At 37.5% G+C, this 26962-nt stretch overlaps 1 protein-coding gene across 1 annotated transcript in view; it reads right to left on the bottom strand.

The window, feature by feature from the left end:
• The window catches only part of MGAM (maltase-glucoamylase), a 253259-nt gene that overhangs the window by 94347 nt on the left and 131950 nt on the right, over nt 1-26962 (bottom strand). Inside the window, exons 3-5 of the mRNA XM_064372824.1 lie at nt 26254-26325; nt 10913-11041; nt 7843-8066 (exon numbers count right to left, since the gene is read on the bottom strand). Of these exons, the coding sequence (XP_064228894.1) occupies nt 7843-8066; nt 10913-11039 (351 nt within the window). The 5' untranslated portion in view covers nt 11040-11041; nt 26254-26325. The remainder of the gene's footprint in view (nt 1-7842; nt 8067-10912; nt 11042-26253; nt 26326-26962) is intronic.

Here is a 26962-nt window from a genome sequence, read left to right on the forward strand (position 1 = left end):
ACTATGACCGCTTATAATTTAAAAATATATTGGAGGTCCTAACAATTCAAGAGGACAAGAAAAGAAGGAAAATGAAGACTGGAAACAATAAAGTCAAATAATCATTACTTCCAGACAAAATATTGTCTACATAGAATTCAAGAAAATTTATAGAAAAACTAGAATAAATAACTCAATTATTATTATATTAGATTCTTTTTTCTTGTTAAATCTATAACTTTTTGTTTTTTGCCTTTAGTCTTCGTGTAATTGTTTTTGAGATACAATGTAATATGAGAATATATAGTTATCAAAACATAAGCCACAAATGTTGATAGCCTTGACTCTATTAAAACGTAAAGCTTTTCCGGGAGGCTGAGGCAGAAGAATTGCTTGAACCCGGGAGGTGGAAGTTGCAGTGAGCCTAGATTGCACCACTGCACTCCAGCCTGGCACCTGGTGACAGAGCGAGACTCTGTCTCAAAAAAAAAAAAAAAAAAAAAAGTAAAGCTTTTCTTCATCAAGACAGTATAAAATAGATGAGCAAAGCCTCATAACAGTAAATATTTGCAACATATATAAGAATTAGAATCTAGAATCACATGAATGAACAAACAAGAAACTTGTACACATTAAGAAGATAAACATCTCAATATAAAATTAGGCAAGACAGAAAAGAAATTCACAGAATTGATTTCTGAAAACCCTGCTCAAGTACATTAAAAAAAAAGAAATTCACAGAAAAGAACTAAATGAGAGATGTTCACCAGCATTCGTATTCAGAAAAGTTAGCACTGAAATCACAACAAAATACTATTTTATAATCCCCAAATGGCAGAACTTTAAAAGACTGTTAATTCCAAATGTTACTGAGGATGCAGAGAATGATAGTGAGATGGTAAATTAGCACAGCCACTTCAGAGACCAATTTGATAATGTCTAGTAAACTTGAAGATATGTATCTGAAATCGCACAGATGCAGTAAAAAAACTGACAAAGATATTCAGAATGGGACTGATGTGACTTCAAGATATTGGAGGAAAACTAATTTTTGTAACTGTAGAAAGAGTGATTTTGATTTATTTTTGCTGTAAAATTGATATACAATTTTATAAAATTGTGTACCAATTTTATAGTAAAAATAAATGAACTAGAGACACCTATCAACATAGTTAAATCTCACAATGTTAAGTATACAAACAAAAATGCGTTTTGTTTATAGGCCACACATATCTATTATTTACAAGTATACATGAAAGTAGTAAAGGTGGAAAGGAATGCATGGTAAATATCAATTTCACAAGTGTGGTTACCTCTAAAGAGGATGGAGAAAAAGGTAATAATACAGCAGGAGTATGCAGGGGACTTCATCTCTGCTGATAATTTATTTTTTAAGCTGGATAATGGTTATATATATTTTTGTATATTTTAAAGATTTATTATCTCAAAGAAGTTAATGCTATATAGAAAAAAATCAAAACCAAGGTGAAAATAAATAATAGAAAATAATATAGAACTGCCTATTTTCTCAACTCCTCATCTTTTATCAAGTCCCAAATGTGTCATTATCTTTCAAGCTTTCATATACTGGATTACCAAGAAGACTATTATCATCATGCCTAACAATATAAACATACAGACTAAAAACATTCCATATTTTGCCAAAATCCCTTACAACACGACAACCTACAGAATTGCTGAAAAATGTACAACTTTGCACATTGTGTCAAACACATTTTACTATACTCTCAAACTATGGTCCCTGTCAGAATCACCTTGAAAATTCAGTAAAAGTATAAAAGCCCAGGCTCTATCCTCCTTCACTGAACCTGGAGTGCTGAGGTTTTTCTTAGCTCTCTAGGTGATACAGAACAGTGTTTGAAAACCACTGCCCTAGACCATCGGTTATTAATATTAGCTGCACATTTGGATCACCTGGCAAGTTACAAAAATAAGCAGGCCTGGGATCCACTCCTTAAGAATTAAATCAGAATTTCTGGGACAGAGCCTGGGAAATAGACAAAAAGAGAAACAAACAAAATGTAGTAAAATGAAAACCACTAAATGATAATCCATGATTCCTACTGTTACAGGAAAACAGAAAAGGCCTAGTTCCTTGCTATGCTGATCAGTGTAATGGGTAGAGCGAAGAACCAGAAGAAACCTAAAGGGATCTGTCACACTTTCTCTCCTAACACATTTTCCGTAGTAAGCGTGTGGGCCTTTTAGTTTTAAAAATATTTTCTCACATATTTTTATATAAAAAAGAGAAATTGCTGCCCTATTCTAAAGGTGAAATCAGTTATCAACCAGAAACTTTCTCAGAAGTAATTCCCTATGCCTTTCCACAATGTGGGGTGAAAATAATTGACTGATAAGAGTACAGGTGCCTTGAAATGCATAAACCATTAGGTCATTAGGAAGCAAAAGATCTAAGATTTAAAAAAAAGAAAATCAAAACCTCAGCAACTGCAGCACTCAGAAAAAAAAAAAAATCAAAGTTACAAGGAGAAATGCAAACTGCTTAAAAGGACATGATCCCAGACTGAGGGAGAGTCAGCCTGAGTGAGTCAGTGGCATCAACCATTTCTTGCCACTGGAGGGGAACAGAAGGAGCTCCTTCCAATTCGCATTAGACCTTAGTAACTTAGCTCTGCTACCTACCCTATTCCCAGTGCTGACTCCTCTAACCTGTACCACCCTATCCTGTTCCGTTCTGTCCAGTTCACCACAGCCTTCACCATTAATAGCAACCTTTATGCTACTCTGAAAAAAAAAATAAGCATTCCCCTGCAGTTGTTTAAAATGGCCATCACGAACACACTTTGCATCAACAGGTGGAGTCTGTTGCTGTTCCCGCTGAATCTGGGCCAGCCTGAGACTGATTTGATCAATAAAATGCAGCAAAAGTGATGCTATGCCAGTTTAGGTGTGGTATTTAAGAGAACTGGAAGCTTCCACCTCTGTCTCTCGCAGCACTGAGCCACCATGTAAGAAATTCAGCTACCCTACTGGAGAGAGTAGCAAGAGACACTCTGAGACTATATGGAGGGGAAGAGGCTGCCATCAGCCTTACAGCCATGTTCACCAAGGTACCATGCATGTAAGTAAAGCCACTTTGAAACCTACAGACCAGATCAGCCACCAACTAAATACCACCACACCATTTAATCCCAGTAAATGCTATGTGGAAAGAAAAACCATTCATCCAAACCCTGCCAGACTCTCAAACTTACAAAAATCACTCGATAAAATAAAACAATTGTTGTTGCAAACCACTAAGATTGGGTAGTTTGTAATTCAGTAGACAAATGGAGAAGTTGTGCTCTAAGAAAACAGAAGTCTAAGAAAATAGAAGACTTCAAGTAATTTTAGTTAGGCTGGTGCTATGGTTGCAATGTGTCCCCTCCAAAACTCAGATGTTGCCAGTATGATAGTATTGACAGGTGGAGCGTTTGAGAAGTGATTAGGCCCTGAGGGCTCCTCCCAGACAAAGGGAATGAGGTGCCCTTCTAAAGGGGCTAGATGGAGAGACCTGCTACCATGTGAGAATGCAGCAAGAAGGTCCTCACCAGATGCCAGTACTTGTTCTTTCCAATCTCCATTCATAACTGTGAGAAGTAAATTTCTGTGTTTGATAAATTACCTAGTCCAAGGCCAGGCACGGTGGCTTATGCCTGGTAATCCCAGCATTTTGGGAAGCTGAGATGGGTGGATCACAAGGTCAGGAGATTGAGACCATCCTGGCCAACATGAAACCTTGTCTCTACTAAAAAAAAAAAAAATCCAAAAATAAGCTGGGCGCAGTGGTGCATACCTGTAATCCCAGCTACTTGGGAGGCTGAGGCAGGAGAATCACTTGAACCAGGGAGTTGGAGGTTGCAGTAAGCCAGGATTGCGCCACTGCACTCAAGCCTGGGGACAGAGCGAGACTCTGTCTCAAAAAATAAATAGATAGATAGATAGATAAATTACCCAGTCTCAGGTATTATGTTATAGCAGCACAAAAGAACCTGATGTGAACAACCAAGGTGGAACCAGAAAGTCTCCACATGAAGAAAATGAGTAGAATGAGACGAAGTATCCCATCTTCAAATAGAGCAGCTATTTTAGAAGTTAAAAGCATTTGATGACAAAGGAATTTCAGATCACCCTCTATTCATCAAAATGTTCCCTAGCTCTTTTTATATGCATTAAGTTTGAACAAATGAATGAATAAAATTAGTCTTAACTCAGTGAAAAATCTTAATTGTAGGCTATTTTATAATATGTGCATCCTGAGTTAGGTTTTCAAGTTTAGTTTGTTAGGTTGGCCACTTCATTTAACCTCAAGGTAAAGTCTAACAGCAAAGACTTTTTAAAACAAAGTTGCTACCTTTGCCATTCCTTTGATCCAGTCTTTCTAGTCCCCCAAATCAGACTGTGGTGAATTTTCAGAGGAACATTTGCCAGAATCTTTGAGATCACTATTCTAAAATATTTTGAGATTAGTATAGTTTTCAATAGCCATTTGTTTAATGAGTATGTTTAGCCGAGCACACACTGTCTTATTTTATTTAGAAGGATTTAACAGTTTATCAGAAAATGTGACTTAATGATCAAGTCAAAGATCTTTCCAGAAGCAAAACCTGAACTGAGTAACCCAATAACCTGGCTCCCCTTACATTCACCTACTTGTCCAATGGCTACACTATCATTTCAAGGTGCCAAACATAAACTTAAGGCTTTTAAGACTTTTAAGTTTTTATCTGAGCTCACCGCTCTTCCTAGCACCATTTAATGGCTTTTTTTTTCCTTTAAGCTTCATTAGTGAAGGAGTATAATCTATTTTTTTAAATATGTTTTTATTTTACTTTAAGTTCTGGGGTACATGGCTCTTAACTGATGTTGTGTAAACAGTAATTTTAAGGGTGAAGACTCACAATGATCTTGGCAAAATGCAGTATCTTTCCTGCTATATCATAAAACACGAACCATTAAACACATTGATAACAAACTGGAATTTGGAAAAGGATATTATAAGCCAAATAAATAAGTAATAAATAGATAATTACCAAATGTGTTTGCTGTAAAAGATGACAAAGCTTCTGAATAAGAAATATGGTAACCTCTCAAATTATTCAGATTACCATTAATGTTATTGTTATCTTTGGAAAACACTTCATTGTGAATTTCTCTCAGCTTAACCACTCTGCAATGTTTACCTAGGGCATGAGGGTTTATCTTTAAGCATGTAACCTGCTCTCCCACGTTTACAAAGTACTTTAAAGCCCTGAAAAATCAAAGCATTTAAAAGTATTACTATCATTTCTTTCCTAAGCTGGATATCTGGAATTTGATTAAATATTCCTGCTTCCTGCCATCAGTGGGATCTTTCAACTCTGAATTCTGGAATTGAGGATAAAAGACTTCATCGAAGAAGTGGGAAGGATTTTAGAATTCAAAGATTAGGAATAAGTGTAGAGAGTTGTCTTTAAAATCTGCATAGAAGTATAGCCTAAGTGAAACTATAGAGGCACAGAGGTTAACTAGGGTCTGATAGAAGACAGTGTTTGAACTTGACTCAACATGCAATAATAACCCACTATATGTACTGGAGTTGGGTAGAAATAATAACAAAAGTTGGATGTAAAAAAGAGCATTTCTGGCTGGGTGCGGTGGCTCACGCCTGTAATCCCAGCACTTTGGGAGGCCAAAGCGGGTGGATCACTTGAGGTCAGGAGTTCGAGACCAGCCTCACCAACATGGCAAAACCCCATCTCCACTAAAAATACAAAAAATTAGCCAGGCATAGTGGTGTGCGCCTATAATCCCAGCTACTCAGGAAACTGAGGCAGGAGAATTGCTTGAACCTGGGAGGCAGAGGTTGCAGTGAGCTGAGATTGTGCCATTGCATCACTCCAGCCTGGGCGACAGAGTAAGACTCTGTAGCAAAAAAAAAAAAAAAGGCAATTCCAATCCTGCGTGGAATGAAGTGGATGGGAGAAGTGGAATTCAGAAGGGATGCCAGGAGGCACCTAGAGCAACCCAAACATGAGGAAATGATGATCTAGGGGTGGCAGTGAGAATGGAAATGAAATGCCTCTTTTGGAAAAATACCGTTAAAGAAAAATACTTGAAATACTGGCCAAAGGGATTGAAGGGATGAGCCAACCAAAAGTTCTGGTGTTTCTGCCTCAAGAAAAAGAAGCTTAATAGAACTGCTAACAGAAATCTGGTAGCTTGGAAGGAAAAGCAGATTTGGTGAGGAGGTAATGAGTTCAGCTGATGTGATAGGAAGGCATTCAGTGAAAATGCCCTCTAACCAGCTGCAAGCCCAGAACTAAAGATCTGAACTAGAGTTAGATAATTGAGTGATCCATGAAGGGGACTCCTAGAGTCCATTCTCTCCAAAAAAGAGTCTCCCAAGGGTACTCAGGGTGTCAGAGTGGTTTTACACATTAGTTCCTTCTGTACTAGAAAAGGACTCCCTCCCATAATTGGAAGAATGAAACAATGGTATTTACAACCAAGAATCATCTGCAGAGAAATTTATTCTTTTAGTTCTTTTACATGTAATCTTGGAGGACAGATAAGAATGATAAAATTATATGGCAGTGTCTTCAACAAAAGAACATTCTGCCTAGCCTTTTGTGCTTATAACTTCTTCCCACCATTATCTTCCAGCTATATTCTTTTTAGTATGACATCATACAAACATATCATTATGCATCATGTCAGCTCTCAACAACAATCTGGATCAGCATACAGCTCTCAGGATTCATAAAACATGCAACAAAATGCCTAAGTTATACCTTCTACAAGAAAATGGATCATTGAAAGTGCCATTATTTCTCTTTGGCTGAGCAAAAAAGCATGCCAATTAACAAATGCCAAGATTATAGAGTAATTCATTTGGGCATGACATGTAAAAAAGCCAAAGATCATTTATTGAACTGCAATTTCAATACCACAATTTTTATTGAAAGGTCTTAATAAAGCACCAAAGAAACATTACTGTGGCAGTATCTGAAGTTCACCAATATCCAATCACAAGATGGAGTGTTGCAGGAGCGTGACAAGTACGGAAGGTGTGACAATCTAGGTGAACTTCCAAGTAATTAGTGAGCTATTGAGTATAGCTCAGTTGAGCTATTGAGTAACTAGCACAATATGACAGGGAAAGTACATGCGTGTGCATCAACTTTCTGTAAACTTGGCATACCAAACATAGGGTATGTGCCAAGTACTTTATATCATCATAATCAGCTGGACTTCAGCCGATAAACTAGAAACACTGGCCTAAAGTAAATGCCCAGATATCTGCACTATCTTTAATCTGAGATTAATTACCTTCTTCCTTCCAAAACATAGCTCTTGAAACTTGGCCCTTATTTAAAATAATGTTTTGTGAATGTGTATGAATTTTTACTGTAGCTCTTAGATGAGCTCTGGAAATTCTGGAAGGAGAAGGAGAGACGTACAGGGCAAGAACAGAGACAGAAGGAACTAGTAATCATGGAGTGTTGCCATATAAAAGACAACATATAAAATAACATTTTTAGCAAGTAAGCCCAAAATCTTTCATGGGACACACTTATACTAAAAGTTTATTCAATTTTTTCTGAAATTTGAATTTAGGTGGAAACTGCACTTTTTTTGCTGAATCTGGCAACCCAGTGGAATTTTCCAGGTCTTCGTTTCCCGAAGCCGCACCGTCATACAAACATGGATACAGATTAGTTTACCCAAGCCATAATGGCTGCAACATAAACAGCTCTCTTGAGAGTTACTAATGAAGAAAACCAAAACAAAACAAAAGCCAAAAAATAAACTATCAAGTTGCATAAATTCTTAAACGAAAACAAAATTCATAACTCAAACCTTTGTTGGTGGCTGGTCAGGGATGCAATTAATTCGTTCCAATTCATTTACCACTGGACATTCAGCAGAAACAGGAGTGGTACCAGATGTTCCACGATCTGGGGTGCCTGTTGTTTCAGAATGTGTGGAACCAGTTGTTCCAGGATCTGGGGTACTAGTTGTCCTAGGATGTGTGGAACCAGCTGTACTCCCAACTGGAGTACCAGTTGTCCCAGGATCTGGGGCTATACCAAAAGCAAACATAAACTGACCATTAGACAAATTTAACTTCACATACATTCAGTAGTTCTCAACACCTCCAATTAACTCCACTACTGAGTGGGTGTCACTCTGATGACCTCAAAATTTGTGCATTCACTTTATAAAATGTCACTTTGTTCCTGCAGACTGTATTTACCTCTGATGTATCTCTACATCATGTCCTTCTACTCCCAACTCCCTCCCCTACAAGATAGTATGCACAAGAGGAAGGACTCCACCTTTAGACTAGAAGCTCATGAAGGTGGAAACAACCCTTCCTTTACTGTAGGGGTCAGTAAACTATGGCATTCAGGCCAGATTAAGGTGAATCCTGTTTTATAAACAAAGTATTACTGGAACATTACACACATGCACATTACACATTATACACATTACATACTCATTTGTTTTTAGCTGCTTTGTGCTACAATGGCAAAATTAAGTCATTATGGCAGAGTTTGTATGGCCCACAAAATCTAAAATATTTACTATCTTTTACAGTAAAGTCTGTAGACCTCTGATCTGATTCTTTACTTCCAACCTTAGGAGCAAGGGCACACAGAACATGTGCAGTCTAAGTGCCATCCTAGTCATAGTAAACCTCAACTTTGCTTGCCCAGTCAACAGCCAATCCCTAAGACAAAGAATGCTTCTGAGCAATGCCATTTTTCTGTAAATACAAAGGCCTATATGACAAAAGATGTAAAGGGAGCCCACCAGTCTAAAAACTGACAGCTAGGACTTACCTCAGGGCTGGAGAACTTTGATTTCAGATTTAAAAACCACTAAATTAGAAAAGGTATTTTTATTGCATCCTAAAATAAGAGGTGAGCATTCTTAAAGATACTCTGCAATAAATTAATAATGACATTAAGACAAAGCAGTTAGGCTTTTGATTGGTTTTCTTTTCATTGGGGGTTTCAAATTCAAATTGTGCCAATGTCTGCATAATGGTTTTAGTTACATCCTCAGAATCACAAAATTTTAAGAGTTGAGCAATCTTTGGGATTTTTTCTACAAAAAGTAGAAATTGTTGTGACCAGGGATGGGGCAGGAGGGGCAGAAAAGCCACAGGTTGACCCTTGATTGCCTGGTTCTCCTAGGAAGTTGCACCTAGATGAATCAGATAAGAAATCATGGATAACTCAGCATAATCCAGCTCCTTTTGGGGATATAAAAATTCAATAAACAAAAAAACTTCGGTTATATGAGGGTCTTCATAAGTCCATGAAAAATATGCATTATGAAAAAACTATGTATAAATCTCAAATATTTTTGGTACTAAAATAAACTCACAGTAAATTGTTACAACATATCTGAATAGGACCTAGCTTGAGGCATTAGAAAAGATAAGACATCAATTTGAAAAGAGCACCTATCAGAGCAACATTAATTCTGCTAAAATTGAAGCAAGAACATCAAACTCATGGAGAAGCTTGGGTGGAAAAATGGTGAAATCACTGATACTTACAAAAAGTTTATGGGGACAATGCCCCCAAAGAAATCAGCAGTTTACAAAGGAATAACTTATTTTAAGAAGTGCCAATATAATATTGAAGATGAAGCCCACAGAAGCAGACCATCCACATCCATTTGTGAAGAAAAAAATTAATTTTGTCATGCCCTAATGTAAATGACTGACAAATAACAGCAGAAACAATAGTCAAAACCATAGACATCTCAGTTGTTTCAGTTTACACAAATCTGACTGAAAAATTAAAGTTGAGCACACTTTCTACTCTATGGGTGCCAAAATTGTTGCAACCAGATCAGCTGCAAACAAGAGCAGAACCTTAAATGGAAATTTTAAACAAGTGAGGTTCAAGATCCCGAAGTATTTCTTCCAAGAGTTGTAACAGGAGATGGAACGTGACTTTACCAGTACGAGCCTGAAGACAAAGCAATGGCCCTCAAGAGGGGAAAGTGGCCCAGTCACAGCAAAAGCAGACCAGTCAAGAACAAAGGTCATGCAACAGTTTTTTGGGATGCTCAAGGCATTTTACTTGTTGACTTTCTGGAGGGCCAAAGAGCAGTAACATATGCTTATTATGGGAGTGTTTTGAGAAAGTTAGTCAAAGCTTTACCAGAAAAATGCCCAGGAAAGTTTCATAGAGAGTCCTTCTCCACCACCACAAAGATCCTGCTCATTTCATCATCAAACAAGGGCAATTTTCCAAGAGTTTCAATGGGAAATCTTTAGGCATCCATCTTATGATTCTTACTTGGCTTCTTTTGACTTATTTTAGTTTCCTAATCTTAAAAAAATCTATAAGAGATACTTATTTTTTTTCAGTTAATAATGTAAAAAGTACTTCAATAAGAAGGTTAAATTCCTAGGACCCTCAGTTCTTTATGGATAAACTAAATGGCTGGTATCATCTTTTACAAAGTGTCCTGAACTTGATGGAGCTCACATTGAGAAATAAAGTTTATTTTTTTATTTTTAACTCTCTATCTTTCTATTTTTATATTTCTATTTTTCCACAAATTTTTTGAAGTCTCACATATATTCACTTGCTTGCCTTTCACATGAAGGTATTGTTAATTACTATTCTAAGCAGAATTAGAGTCATTTAATGAAATTTGAAAAATATATTTAAAATGTTAATTATGGAATCCTGCAATGCATTAATTGAGAAATCAAAGTATCAGAACTTAAACCTGCAATGAATACCTACTGAGCTGCCCAAAACACATAGAACACACACATATAACAGCCCCCCAACAAACACACACACACATGAGCATGAAAGCATTACTTTCCTGCCATTGATGAAAGTTTGCTCCAAAAAGAATAATATATGGAAAGAGCCCCAGAGTTACTCCTTACCTGTTGATTTCAGTGACTCTTTGGCTAAAAGCACAATTAGAACAACACTGATGATAAACAATACAAGCAGAAGAACACTGAGTACAAGCTCCAAAGTAGTAAATTTTTTCAGCTTTTTTCTTGCCATCTCTAAAAAATAAGAGAAAAAAATTTAGATTTGAATTTGATTTACTATATGACTAGTAAGATTTTCAATGGAAAAGCTTAAAGGTAAAGAATCAATACTATAACAAACTTCCCAAGCACCCATTATCTAAATTTAAAAATTATCAACTCATGGCTGATTCATTTTGTCTTTATTCTTGCCCACTTTTCTCCCTACCCCTGAATTATTTTGAAGCAAATTTCAGGTCTCATATCCTTTAATCTGAAAATGCTCAGTATATTTCTTTAAAAGATAGGAAATTTTGAAAAGACAAAATATTGTCACACCTAAAATATGTTTACAATAATTCTTTACTATCATCAAATATCTAGTCAATTTTGAAATTCCTCTCATTATCTGATAAACTTTTATAATTTGTTCTACTCTCCTGAGGATGTAAGAGTTATATATAATTGGCTTATATCTTTTATGAATTTTTTAACTAACAATTTGTTCTGTAGATTTTTCCTGCAATCTGAATTTTGTTGATTATATCTCTATGCATGCTAACATGTTTCTTCTCTTCTTACAATTCCTGTAAATTAATTATTAGCTTTAGAGTTTTTATCAGATTTAAGTAGTAAGAATGGTACATAAATGATACAGCATCTTCAGGAGACCTTATTTCCAGTTAATTCTCTTTATTGCAATCTTCATTCTGAAAATAGCTAGATTACCTTGGAAAATTTACTTAAGCTTTCTCATTCTCAGTTTCCTCATTTACAAAGGAAAGAAATTGAACTAGGAGATCTATGATATCCCTACTAGCATTTTTTTCACTTTTAAAAAATATTTTGTACTGATTTTAATTTTTATAGACTTAGGAAAACAAGTGCAATTGTGTTACATGGATTTATATTGCATAGTGGTGAAGACCGGGCTTTTAGTGTACCCATCACCCAAAGAGTATACATTGTACCCAATAGGTAGTATTTCACCCCCCTCCCACCATTCCACCTTTTGGAGTTTCCAGTGTCTGTATGTCCACATATATTCACTGTTTAGCTCTCATATGTAAGTGAGAACATGAAGTTTTTTACTTTCTGTTTCTGGGTCATTTCACTCAGAAAAATAGCCTCAGGTCAATCCATGTTGTTATAAAGATATTATTTCATTCTTATGAATGAGTAGTATTCAGTGGTATATATGTATGCTACATTTTTAATCCAATCATCTGATGAACACTTGAGATGATTTTATAACTTTGCTATTGTGAACAGTGTTGTAATAAATACACAATTACAGATGTCTTCTTGATAAAATAATTTACTTTTTGTGTATGTAGATACTCAGTAGTGGAACTGCTGGATTGAAGGGCAGTTCTAATTTTAGTTCTTTGAGAAATCGCCATACCATTTTCTATAGAGGTTGTACTATTTTACATCCCCACTAAAATTGTATAAGCATTCCTGTTTTTCTGCACCATCCCAGTATGTGTTGGGTTTTTATTTTGCTGTTTTTGATATATATATATATACATATTTTTTTTTTATTGAGTTTTAGGTTTTAGGGTACATGTGAAGAACATGCAAGATTGTTGCATATAGCCATTCTGACCACTGTAAGATGACATCTCATTTGTGGTTTTAATTTGCATTTCTCTGATTAGTGATGTTAGCATTTTTTCATGTTTTTTTTTTTTTGACCACTTTTATGCCTTTAAAAAAAAATACCTGTACTGGGGTCTGCTGGGGGGGGCCGAGGAGGGACAGTGGGGGGTAGGGAGGTTGGGGAGAGATAACATGGGGAGAAATGCCAGATATAGGTGACGGGAGGATAGAGGCAGCAAACCACATTGCCATATATGTACCTATGCAACAATCCTGCATGATCTTCACATGTACCCCAGAACCTAAAGTACAATTTAAAAATATATATATATACCTGTTCCTGTCCTTTGCCCCCTTTTTAATGGGGTTATGTGTTTTTTTCCTGTTGAGTTGTTTGAGTTCCTTATAGATTCTGGGTATTAGCCCTTTGTCAGATGCATTGTTTGCAAATATTTTATCCCATTCTGTAGGTTGTCTGTTTATTTTTTACTGTACAGAAGCTTTTTAGTTTCATTAAGTCCCATTTGTCTAATTTTGTTTCTGTTATGGTTTCTTTTGAGGACTTAGTCATAAGTTCTTTGTCTAGGTCAATGTCCAGAAGAGATTTCCCTATATTTTCTTCTAGGAATTTTATAGTTTCAGCTGTTAAATTTTAGCCTTTAATTCATCTTGAGTTAATTTTTGTACATGGTGAGAGATAGGGGTCCAATTTCATTCTTCTGCATATGACATTCCAATTTTCCCAGTACCATTTATTGAATAGGGAGTCCTTTCCCCAGTGTATATTTTTGTGAACAATCAGTTGATTATAAGTATGTGGCTTTATTTCTCAGTTCTCTACTTTTTTCTACTGATCTATATGTCTATTTCTATACCAGTACTGTGCTATTGGGTCACTATAGTCTTTTAGTGCAATTTGAAGTCAGGTAATGTGATACCTCCAGCTTTATTCCTTTTGCTTAGGATTACTTGGGCTACTTAGGCTCTTTTGGGGTTCCATATGAATTTTAGAATTTTTTTTTCTAAACCTGTGAAGAATATTATTGGTAATTTGATAACAATTGAACTGAATCTGTAGATTGCTTTGGGCAGTATGGTCATTTTGATGATACTGATTCCTCCAATCCTTGAGCATGGGATGTTTTCCAATTTGTGTCATCTACAATTTATTTCATCAGTGTTTTATAGTTGTCTGTAGAGATCCATCACCTCCTTGGTCAAATGTGTTATTAGGTATTTTATTTTATTTTTATTGTAAATGGGATTGAGTTCTTGATTTGGTTCTCAGCTTGTTACTGGTGTATGGAAATGCTACTAATTTTTGTACATTGATTTTTGCGTCCTGAAACTTTACTTAAGTCATTTATTAAATCTAGGAGTCTTTTGGAGGGTTTAGGGTTTTCTAGGCATCAGATTATATCATCAGTGAACAGAGATAATTTGACTTCCTCTTTTCCAATTTGGATGCCTGTTATTTTCTTCTATTGCCTGATTGCCGTAGCTAGGACTTCCAGTACTATGTTGAATATGAGTGGTGACAATGGGCATCCTTGTCTTGTTCCTGTTATTGGGGGAATGCTTTCAATTGTACTGAACTTTTCCCTGTTCACTATGATTTTGGCTATGGGTTTATCATATATGGCTTTCATTATTTTGAGGTATAGTCCTTCTATGCCAAGTTTGTTAAGAGTTTTTCATGAAGGAATGCTGAATTTTATCAAATGTTTGGAGGACTGCCTTGTGTTTTCTAGAATAAATTACTCCAATTCTAGTCTTTCTTGCCAGGACTGTCTCCACTATCTCACATTCCAAAGAGCTTCATAAGATATCCTATAAAATTAAACTTGCTTGTTAAATTCTATAAAGATTAATAACCTCTCATGCCTGATATAATTAAATTAACTAATAAACCAAAGGGCTATCTTATGTTCACTGATAAGAAGAGGAGTTAGAATGCCTATCCAAGTTATGATATCTCCTCTTTGGTGGATGCAAATAGTTGTGAGATGTCAGACTGCTCTCTATAATAATATTTAAATATTTTCCAAGTGTTTATTAACACATTATGTTAGACACTATGAAGAATGTGACAACAAATTGCTGGTAAAACTATAAACACCCTATGCTCAATGAAGACTTGGCAACAACTATAAAATTACTCATACCCATTACCCAGCAATTGCATTTATAGAAATTCATCCCATAAATACATTTACACATTTGGGAATATATATATATACACACATACACATATATATACATACACACACACACATATATATACGTATATATATACACACACACATATATATACGTATATATATATATATATGCACACATATATATACACACACACACAAATAAAGGTTTTTCATCACAGCATTACACGTAATAGCAAAAGATTGAGGACAGTGTGAATATTCATAGAGACAGCACTCAGTAAATATGTGAAGTAAAATATAATTCAATGTTATTTAAAATCATGAGATGGCAGGTGTTTTTAATTTCACAAATTATTTGATACTCCTCTCTTCAAGAGGTAAGCTGAGTTTCCACCACCCCACCCTTTGAGGATGAGCCAGATTTAGTGACTCACTTTCAACAGATAGAATATGGAGAAGGGATGGCATCTAACTTCCAAGACTACGCATTACAACGTCCTCCTTGCTCTTTCTCTTAGATCATTTCCTGAAGAAACCAGTTACCATGCCATCATAACACTCAAGCAGGACTTTGGAAATTTCTAGCAAAGTACTGAGGTCTTCTGCTAAGAGTCATCTGAGTGAGCTCCCTTGAAAGCAACCCTCCATCCCCATTCAAGCCTTTACATGATGGCAGTCCTGGCTGACATTTTGTCTAGACACATGAGAGACCCTGAATCTGGACCACTCAGCTAACCCACTCCCATATTTCTGACCTACATAAATTAAGAGATAATAAATGTTTGTTTTTTCAAACTACAAAATTGTAAGGTAATTTGTTACCCTGAAATAGGTAACTAATATGCATAGATAAATATGACTTTTAAATAAAATACCATTAGTATTTTTTTAAAAACTTCCTTGCCATTTATCAATAGTCCTTTTGCTCCATATATTCAAATATGGTTATTTCCTCTATGGAACAATATCTATTTTCTAGCTATACAAGAGAAAGATTTCCTTAAACCTTAAAAAAAAAAATCTCCAGAATTATCAGATGAACCTTACTTCCCGCATTATAGAACCCTTGATGGTGAAGCCTCCTACCTCAGTTAGGAATGCAATTGAAGGAAAACTAAGATCAAGAAAAATGGCAAGAGGCAAATAAAAAAGGAAATAATTTAAATAGGGTTAAGTGCTTTTAAAAGAGTTAAGTGCTCTTAAAAATGTTTTAAAAAAAAGCTGCTACTTGGCAATCGGTCCTTAATCTTTGACTATTATTTTTGTATAGGACAAATATCTAATTGTGCAATTTTAATGTTAATGATAATAATAGTTAACAGTAATTGAGCAGATATCCTAAGAGGTTTCCATAATTTGTCAAATGCAATTTTTAAAACAACTGCAAGTTAATTATGGCTACTATCTTCACTTTCAGATGAAAAAATTAAGCTTCAGAAACATCAAATAACTTGCCTGATGTCATACAGCTGATAAGGAACAAAGCCATAATTTGAACACTGCTTTTTGGACTCCACAGCCAGGGCTTTTAACCATTACTCTATATTCTATGCTATAATGCCCCACAGTGTACACCAGCTTGGCCTTTCTGTGAGACTGTAGTTTTATCCAATAAAACCACATTAAGTTTATGACCCACACCACTGTTTTAAATTATCTGGGAGACCTAGAAAAAGCTACTGATGTGTCTTATTTGTCACATTTATTCATCAGCAAGTTATCCAAGCTCTATCTCTGGAAGAAAGAAATCTGTTTGCAGTTTATTTATTCGTTCATGAATTATTTATTAAGTCCCTACAGTGCCAAGCATCCTTTCAAAAACTGTCTATATAACCATGAACAAAACAGATAAAAATCCCTGCCTTCATGAAACTTATGTTCTTGTGGGTAGCAAAAAGAGACAATAAACAAAATAATTAAATATATAGTAGGTTATACTGTATAAGAACTATGGAGAAAAAGTTGGGCGGTGGGGAATGAGGAATGTTGGGGTAAGGGTTGCAATTTTAATTAGGTTGGTCAGAAAAAAAAATCTTACTGAAATGTGAGAATTATTACTATATATATAGGAATGCTTTTACACTGTTGGTGGGAGTGTAAATTAGTTCAACCATTGTGGAAGACAGTGTGGTGATTCCTCAAGGATCTAGAACCAGAAATATAATTTGACTCAACAATCTCATATTGGGTATATACCCAAAACATTATAAATCATTCTATTATAAAGACACATGCACATATATGTTTATTTTAGCACTATTTACAATAGCAAAGACTTGGAACCAATGCAAATGGCCCTCAATGATAGACTGGATAAAGAAAACGCAACACATATACGTCATGGAATACTATGTAGCCATAAAAAAGATTGAGTTCATGTCATTTTCAGGGACATAGATGAAGCTGGAAGCCATCATTCTCAGCAAACTAACACAGGAACAGAAAACCAAACACCTCAGTTATTGCTCATAAGTGAGAGTTGAACAGTGAGAACATACGGACACAGGGAGGGGAACATCACACACCAGGGCCTGTCAGGGGACGAAGGGCAAAAGGAGGGAGAGGATTAGGACAAATATCTAATGCATATAGGGCCTAAAACCTAGATGATGGGTTGATAGGTCTAGTAAACCACCACAGCATATGCATACCTATGTAACAAACCTGCCTATTCTGCATATGTATCCCAGAACTTAAAGTAAAATTTTAAAAAAGAGGTTGGGCACAGTGGCTCACACCTGTAATCCCAGCACTTTGGGAGGCCAAGGTGGGTGGATCACCTGAGGTAAGGAGTTCGAGACCAGCCTGCCCAACATAGTGGGCAGTCTCTACTACATAGTGAAACCCTGTCTCTATTAAAAATACAAAAAAATTAGCTGGGCATGGTGAATTGCACCTGTAATCCCAGCTACTCCAGAGGCTGAAGCAGGAGAATTGCTTGAACCCAGGAGGCAGAGATTGCAGTGAGCCAAGATTGCACCATTGCACTCCAGCCTGGGCAACAAGAGTGAAACCCCATCTCAAACAAAAACAAAAAACAAGAAAGAATTATTACTATATATACATCATGCAAAATCAATAGAAATTTTTTTCTTCTTGAATAATTTCATATACAAATAATTGTCAAAGCTCATTGTCCTGGTACTGTTACAGTTCTTTAGGCAAAGTAGACAGATAAACCAAATTATTAAAATGGCGATCTAAATTAATTTGGAAAAACTGGATATTTGTCCTCTTTTTGGTATTATAGCCATTGTTTGATTTGTATATGGAGGTCTAAGCCATTCTTTTAAAATCCTTTGCTAACACAAGGCATGAGATCTATTGGAAAAGAAGATTCATTGTAGATAGACCAAGAACAACTTGCAAAGAAGACCCCAGCAAGCCACGGCCATTCATCAAAAATGCTAGGCAGGCCGGGCGCAGTGGCTCACACCTGTAATCCCAGCACTTTCAGAAGCCAAGGCAGGTGGATCACGAGGTCCAGAGATCGAGACCATACTGGTCAACATGGTGAAACCCCGTCTCTACTAAAAATACAAAAAAATTAGCTGGGCGTGGTGGCTCACGCCTATAGTCCCAGCTACTCAGGAGGCTGAGGCAGGAGAATTGCCTGAACCCAGGAGGCGGAGGCTGCAGTGAGCCGAGATCACGCCATTGCACTCCAGCCTGGGTAACAAGAGCGAAACTCCGTCTCAAAAAAAAAAAAAAAAAAAAAAAAAAAATAGATCAAGACAATCCTGGCCAACATGGTAAAACCTCGTCTCTACTAAAAGTACAAAAATTAGCTGGGTGTGGTAGAGCATGCCTATAGTCCCAGCTACTCAGGAGGCTGATGCAGGAGAATTGCTTGAACCCAGGAGGCAGAAGTTGCAGTGAGCCGAGATCGTGCCACTGCACTCCAGCCTGGCAACAGAGAGACTCCGTCTCAAAAAAAAAAAAAAAAAATTGCTGAGCAATATTTAGTGGGTTGGTCTATCATGTCCCAGCTGCTTGTGAAGGAAAAAGGTAGCTAATAAATGGCTTTTTCTTGCTAGTCTGATCACATCCAAAGTGAGAGATCTAAGAGTCAGCTCTGACCCTAACCAGCTGTATAACCTTGGAAAAACCGCTTAACCCCTTTGGGACTTAGTTTCCCCATCTGATCAGCAAAGGGATCATCTCTAGGAGACAGCTAACTCCTCCTTTAGCCCAGCACCAAGGTGTACAAAGGCTTATATTTCTCATGACATTCCACAGCTCCCATCTGAACCAATTTTAAATGGAAAATTTCTTCTTCTACTTCTATTCCATGCTTATAGAACAATTTTTATAGTAATTTTATTAGCTCATTAAAACTTACTGTGAGGGAATGCCTGATAATAAAAAATAATCATTGACATCTTGTGAAAGTGTGAGTGAAATAGCAATTAACTGTCTTAAATTTAGTACACCACTTTATTTGGTCCCTGGTAGCACAGGGAACTACCCAGTACAACAAACCAAAGACTTCCTCCATCTCACCCCCTCTTTGCACACCTACAGACATACACTTACCATCCCACACCAGGACACAGACTGTAGACAGTTTGGACATTGGGAGGTCCTCCTCGCCCAGCAAAGCCACTGATCAGATCCTGCATCAAGAACCTACTGATATCCTTTTTCAGGGAGACCCGTGGGAATTAGTCTCAACTTCTCTCTCTTTCCCCAAGAGTAACTCTCCCTTCCCACCTCTGTAACCAGTCAGAAGAGAAATGAATACATGTGTCTAGCTAGCCTCTAGCAACTAGTAAGGATCCAACTTTTTTTTTTTTTAATTTTAAGTTTTATCAGTGAGGGACAACAATAATCCATCACCACCTCCTCTTCGCATGGGCACTTCCATTCTACTCCACACATGACTGCCAGGATGAATACCCTACCTTTCTCTTTATGACCTCCTTCCAGATTCTGCAGGAAGTCTCCTCTACCCTCAATGCACACCACCTCATAAATGCATCCCAATATTTTACACACACATGCCCTCAGACTGTTCCCTAAAATTATTTGGCAATTGATCAACAGAGGCACCAAACTCATAAGCATAGTGATAGAGTTCTCAGTTTTCTGACTATAATTGGTTCTCCAATGGCCTTTTCTCAATCACAACTCCATATCCTTTCAGAAGGAATATCTCAAAATCCTCTAATCTCACTCCCAAATTCTAACTCCTTTCATTCATTTCCCTTACCTCATTTCCAGAATCTGAATTTCTGCCTGCTACCTCAACCTATTAAATAATTCATCACACCTCACACAGAAACACACACAAACACACAGGGTTTGCTACAATCAGGCTTATAGATCCAGCCTTAGTTCAGAGGAATATACACACACTAAGAAAAAAAGACAAATGAGAAGAATTTTGTTCCATGTGTGTGCATGTGCAAGATTTTTGATTTATTGTTGGTATTGTTTATCTTTGTCTGTGTTTAAAATATTAACAAGGGTATTTTGACTAAAAGAGATCCACACAAATTCACACACACTTGTAGACAAACATAAATGAACCCAAGGTTCACAAACATACCTCATTACCTCCTGCAGCTGCTCCCTCTCTGTCTGAAGGATGGCTTAGCAATAAAAGCAGAGGAGCACAGTCCACCAAAGCAACCAAAGCCCTGGTAACTATTTACTGACCTATCAAGAAAATGTTAATGGCTTTCAAATGCAAATGAATGGGGTCCAGATTTATTTCCAGGATTAGAATTTTTAGTTAATTAGTAATCATGGTCTTGCTCTAAGAAGGACATCCCTAACACTTTGGAAGGAAAAGCTACCCCTCATGACCCACTCCATCCCCTCCAGGTACTGAATGTTTATTATGTGGTGAGGATACTCAGTATGCCTGGTAAGAGAACACAGACACAATTTGTAAATTTGTAGATGATAAAAGCAAAAAGTAAAAAAAGACCAGTAAACGTGCCCTGGTCTCTTGCAGTGACTCCTAATTTCTCAGGAACCCACTGATGTTTAGTAGCACAATCTGATGATTGTGATGAAAGGAAATTGTTTTAAAAATAGTTTTCTTCTTTCTTGCCACTAAAAAAAGTGTCCTTAAGCTTGTTTGCCGTATGGAAATCCTTTAATAGTCTGGTGACTCTTGAACTGCCTCTGCAGAATGATAAATAAGAGAAATCTAACGTGACTGACTCCATCTTGCTTCTAGCCTCCCAGATTAAATTGGGTTTTCTGAGGGGGGTGGGAGGGGGGTTGTGTGGTTGGCTTTTTGCTTATTCTAGTACAAAGGCCAAGATAACTATGAGAGGGATTTAGTTTATAAACTTGGAATCAAGGGAAAATGATACCCCTTTTGCCTGGAGCTTAAAGCTGCATTCATGAGGCAAGGTTGGAATTATGGTAGGGGCTTGGACTTTGCTAAAGAATAAGCATAGTTAAACAATGTCCTGCCATGGCTTAGTTTATTTTTCTATAAGTTGCTTACTGCTCCAGAGTCACATAACCAGTGTCATAAAATTTATAACTTCCCCAACAACCAAAGATAGCGTCACTGCATTGGTCTGTTTTCACACTGCTATAAAGGTATACCTGAGAGAGCTTCAGTTGGCTCACAGTTCCCGCAAGGCTGAGGAGGCCTCTGGAAACAATCATGGTGGAAGGGGAAGCAGGCATGTCATATGTGGCAGCAGGTGAGAGAGAGCAAGCAAGAGCAGGGAAAACTGCTTTATGAAACCATGAGATCTCATGAGAACTCACTCACTATCATGAGAACAACTGCCCCCATGATCCAGTCACCTCCCACCTGGTCCCTCCCTCGACACGTGGGGATTATGGGGATTACAATTCAAGATGAGATTTGGGTTTGGACACAAAGCCTAACCATACCAATCACTATAGTGAAACTTAAATGACTGGTCTTTTAGATATTTGTCAGCATTTCAGTAGACCAAGGGACACCACCTAGTCTTGAGACCCCCCGCTCCACACACACACACCCTTCCTGGGAACTGACTCAGCTGCACAAAGACAGTTTTAGGTGCTCCTGTGGTTTCATCCCCCGCCAATCAATTGTACCAGTTCCCCAGCCCCGTGCCCAACAAAGTACCCTTTAAAAATCTTAGTCTTTGAATCCTGGGGGAGATGGGTTTGAGAAATTTCTCCCTGTCTTGTTTGGCCAGCCCTGTGATTATTAAACTCTTTATTTGCTGTACTGCCTGCTGTTCCACTGATCGTTTTGGGGGGAAGTGGGCAAGAAGAACCCATTGAGCTGAGACACGCTTATAAACCTCTCTTACAATTAATTTTTAGGCCAGGCACAGTGCTCATGCCTGTAATCCCAACACTTTGGGAGGCTGAGGTGGGTAGATGACTTGAGGCCAGGAGTTCAAGACCAGCCTGGCCAACATGGTGAAACTGCATCTCTACTAAAAATGCAAAAATTAGTTGGTTGTGGTGGTATGTGCCTGTAAACCCAGCTACTCAGGAGGCTGAGGCAGGAGAATTGTTTGAACCTGGGAGGCAGAGGTTGCAGTGAGCCAAGATACAAAGAAAATCAATTGCACTGAAATACAGTTACTATAATATTTTTTAAATTACAGTTTGTGCCTCTTTAATGATATGCTAACAATAAAGCAACATGTCTAACAGCGATTGCAATTTCAAAAACAAGATAAGCATAAAAATATTTTGAGATTGTTTTAAATATATGATGTGAAAGTAACTATGACCTCTTTTGAAACCAAAAAGTCATAGGTACTACTAACACCACTGTAGTTTGCAACCTAACTTTAAATTTCAATTCAAATCAAAGATATGTAAATATTTTCCCCTTCCAAGTTCACAGGTCTCAGAATTATAGCTACAAACCCCAGATATTACTAAGTGGACCTTCCTCCAAGTAGGGCAGAGGTCCCCTCTCTGTGATATTCCAAGTGTTACCTGTAAGCCTGTGATTGCCAGCTTCCAAAGAAATAAGCACAGAAATTGAAGATACGTGTTGAGAGGCTTGCATTACAATTTGACAGAATTATTTCATGTCATTGATCTTGATAATTAAAAAATGGAACTTATATCTGTATATACTTGGGGTTTTTTTTTAGTAATTTAGTTTTAATTTTACAAAAGCCTCGGTCTGTGATATATCAGAAATTTTTTAAACAATTGCTGTTTTACCATACATAATTTTAAAAGTCCTGCTCAACTACTGCTCTTTCTAGGCATTTGTCTTTATGGACTAGCAAAAATTTGGAAAAAAAGAAACTGGTCCAAGAGACCTAAATTTATAAACCATATATATCACCTGAAAAATATGAACAAAAGTCACTATCTCTTATCACAGTCATTTCACAGTAGATAGAGATAATCCAAATTGAATCAATTTCTCTCTTTTGAAAAGTTACTTCCTTATCCTTACTTCTCTTACTTCACCAACCATCAGTGAACACTGACCACCATGGAAACATTGACTTACTGTGTTTTTTTGGCATCATGGAATCCAATAATTTAGAGCTAAAAGAGGAAAGAAAGGAAGACTGACATGCATGGAGGCTGGCTGAGTGCCAAGACCTTGGGTCTGGAGCAGGGGCTCATACCTATAATCCTAGCACTTTGGGAAGCCAAGACAAGAAGATCACTTGAGCCCAGGAGTTCAAGGCCAGCCTGGGCAACACAAGGAAAACCTATCTCTACAAAAAATAAAAACATCAGCTGGGTGTGGTGGCCCACACCTGTAGTCCCAGCTACTTGAGAGGCTGAAGTGGGAGGATCACCTGAGCCTGGAGGACAAGGCTGCAGTGAGTTATGATCATGCCACTGCAGTCCAGCTTGGGTAACAGAATGAGAGCCTACCTCAATAAAAATGAATAAATAAAAACAAGACCTTTGCCTAAATGAGCTCACTAAATGAGCTCACTGATGTTCACAATGGTCCCAAGGCAGCCAGTGTCTAATCCAAATGCACATCCACCAAGCTCCCAGGACATGTGAGTTGAATTGTTTGGTATTGCCCTTAAAGAACTTTAAAAATCACTAAGCACAACCTCCTTGTTTTACAGAAGAGGAAGTTGGGACCCAGGAATATGAGGTTTGTGTGAGTGAGTTCCAGATCCAAACGGGCCAGGCTGAATGCAAAGCCCAGGTCTGCTTATTAGCTGGGGGAGCTTAAACAACTAAGTTTCTGATCCTTTAGCTTAAATGAAGATTAAGTTACCTATCCAATAAATTTATAAACTAGACAAATTTATTTAAAATAAATTTAAAAACTTGATGTTACTTAGTAAATACTCAATAAGTGTCAGTTACAATTATTATGATTATTATGCATCTGCCACAGGTGTGACAAGAGCTCAGACCCTGAATCCCCAATCCAAGGCCCATTCAAACATGCCAGTCTCTCATTCCACCCTCAATAAGAATTCTGAACACAGCAGGTAGTCATTTGTGAGGGTTCAGTCAGGATGGTTGGAAAGATTGTAAAATTATAGAATATAATCACAAACCTTCTTAGAAGGCTGAGAAGTTTGCATAGTTTCAGTAGAAGTTACAGCTGAAGGCAGCCTAATCCCCTTTACCTTTAGTTGATAAAGAAAAGCAAATAACTAGGGAATGTGGGAGAGTTTATCTGAATGCTGAAGAGGCTGTGGAGAAACAAGAATGCTTTTACACTGTTGGTGGGAGTATAAATTAGTTCAACCATTGTGGAAAACAGTGTGGTGATTCCTCCAGGATCTAGAAATAGAAAAACCATTTGACCCAGACAATCCCATTACTGGGTATATACCCAAAGTATTATAAATCATTCTATTATAAAGACACATACACATGTATGTTTATTGCAGCACTGTTCACAATAGCAAAGACTTGGAACCAACCCAAATGCCCATCGATAATGGACTGGATAAAGAAAATGTGGCACATATGCACTATGGAATACTATGCAGCCATTAAAAAAGATGCATTCATGTCCTTTGCAGGGACATGGATGAAGCTGGAAACCATCATTCTCAGCAAACTGACACAAGAACAGAAAACCAAACACCGCAAGCTCTCACTCATAAGTGGGTGTTGAACAATGAGAACACATGGACACAGGGAGTGGAACATCACACACCCAGGCCTGTCAGGGGGTGGGGGGCTAGGGGAGGGATATCAGGGGTTGGAGGAACAGGAAAGGGATAGCATTAGGAGAAATACCTAATGTAGATGACGGGGTGATGGATGCAGCAAAGTACCATGGCACATGTATACCTATGTGACAAACCTGCATGTTCTGCACATGTACCCCAGAATTTAAAGTATATTAAAAAAAAAAAAAAAACAGAAAAAAAGAATATATTGTTCTGTTTTATAGGTGTGCATTCCCCAAAGTGCTCAGAGGAGTACTAGCTACTCCTTAAGTCTCCGCCCACAATTTCCTCAAACTCCCTGTCAAAGCCAGACCCACATGAAGAGCCCATTCTGACTGCTGAGTCCAGAAGGGACAGATGAGATCCAGTGTGCATTCTTCATCCTCCTACATGGAACATGAGTTCATGTGTTCTCCCTTCCTGGAATAAAATCCTTACAGAAAATAATAATTTTATCTGCGTGGATTTTACCAATAATTAGCTGTGGGTGGATTAGGTGTCCCTAAAAGTATCCCTTTCATTTGAAACTGTCAAATATAAGATTTCATTCAAGATAAATCATTTTTTTTTGGAGAGTATTTTCATGTTAAATCTTCAGATGATTTAATATAAAAATTTGGGGAATTTTTCATAAAAACTGAGGAATTTTGGAAAATTTGGAGAAAGCACTTTAGGGATTCGCAGCCCCAATCCAGTGGCAGGAGGATCACTTGAGCCCAGGAGTTTGAGGCTGCAGGGAGCTGTAATAGCACCACTGCACTCCAGCTGGGCAACACAGCAAGACCCTGTCTCTAATAATAAAAAAAAAAAAGAAAAAGAAAAAAGAAGGAAGAACATGCAGTTTCAAATCAAACTAGCCTGGGCTTAAATATGAAGTCCTCTACTTACTTTCTGCAGAACTTGGACAGTCATTTAAATTTTCTGAAGCTCAATTGCCTTATCTGGAAATTGGGGATGATCATGTGTACTTCATGGTGTTATTTTGAGCCTACGCTTACATAAGTACCTGACATCCAATGTCAGTTTCCCAACTCCTCCTCAACCACTCTTTTTTGAAAATGAAATAATATCCAGAAAGCAGTATCAATAGCTTAAATTCTATTAAGAACTATTCCTCCAATGCCTCAACCCTTAGGAATAGCCACACTTAACAGTCAACACATCCCACACTGAACTAATTCCACAGGCCAGTGGAGAAAACCCACTACTACAAGACTCTTTCTTTCTCTCTCTCTCTCTCTCTCTCTCTCTCTCTCTCTCTCTCTCTCTCTCATACTCACACACATACACACACACTCACAAGCACATGGCATTTACACCCCCTCCCTATCAAAATGATTTCTCACAGTCTCCATAGCCTACAAACTTTAAATTTTACCTCTGTTTTTGTTGCAGCCAAGTCGTTTTCCTTCTTTTGTCCTATCTAAAAGCCCTTAACACCACATGCCACCTGCAAAGGGAAGAAAATGAATTGGTTGGAGTAGGAGTAATGTATCTGCCCAGAAATGTTCAGAGGAAGGTGAGGGCAGAAACAACTTACAAAGGACATTACAGCATTTCCTTGTCTTGTGAAATGTCTATTACCTAGCAGCTTTACACTGTCTTCTATTCCTTTCCTCTCCACCACCACAGAACACATGCACATACAGGTATGAGTAGAGAGAGAATTTTAGGAATAACACAATACCTAGTATTCACATAAAACTTTACATTTGACCAGCGAGGTGGCTCATGCCTGTAATCCCAGCACTTTGGGAGGGTGGGTGGATCACAAGGTCAGGGATTCGAGACCAGCCTGGCCAACATGGTGAAACCCCATCTCTACTAAAAATACAAAATTAGCTGGGCATGATGGCAGGTACCTGTAATCCCTGCTACTCAGGAGGCTGAGGCAGGAGAATCCCTTGAACTCATGAGGCAGAGATTGCAGTGAGCTGAGATCGCGCCACTGCACTCTAGCCTGGGCGACAGAGCAAGCCTCTGTCTAAAAATAAATAAATAAAACTTTACATCGTGTGATACGTTACAGTTTTCAGAATACCTTTCTTTAATTCATTTTATTTTTTTAGACAATCCTGCTCTGTCGC

Source organism: Aotus nancymaae, unplaced genomic scaffold, assembly GCF_030222135.1.
Source record: "Aotus nancymaae isolate 86718 unplaced genomic scaffold, 86718_ANA_hifiasm-v0.15.2.pri h1tg000002l, whole genome shotgun sequence".
Lineage (NCBI taxonomy): Eukaryota > Metazoa > Chordata > Mammalia > Primates > Aotidae > Aotus > Aotus nancymaae.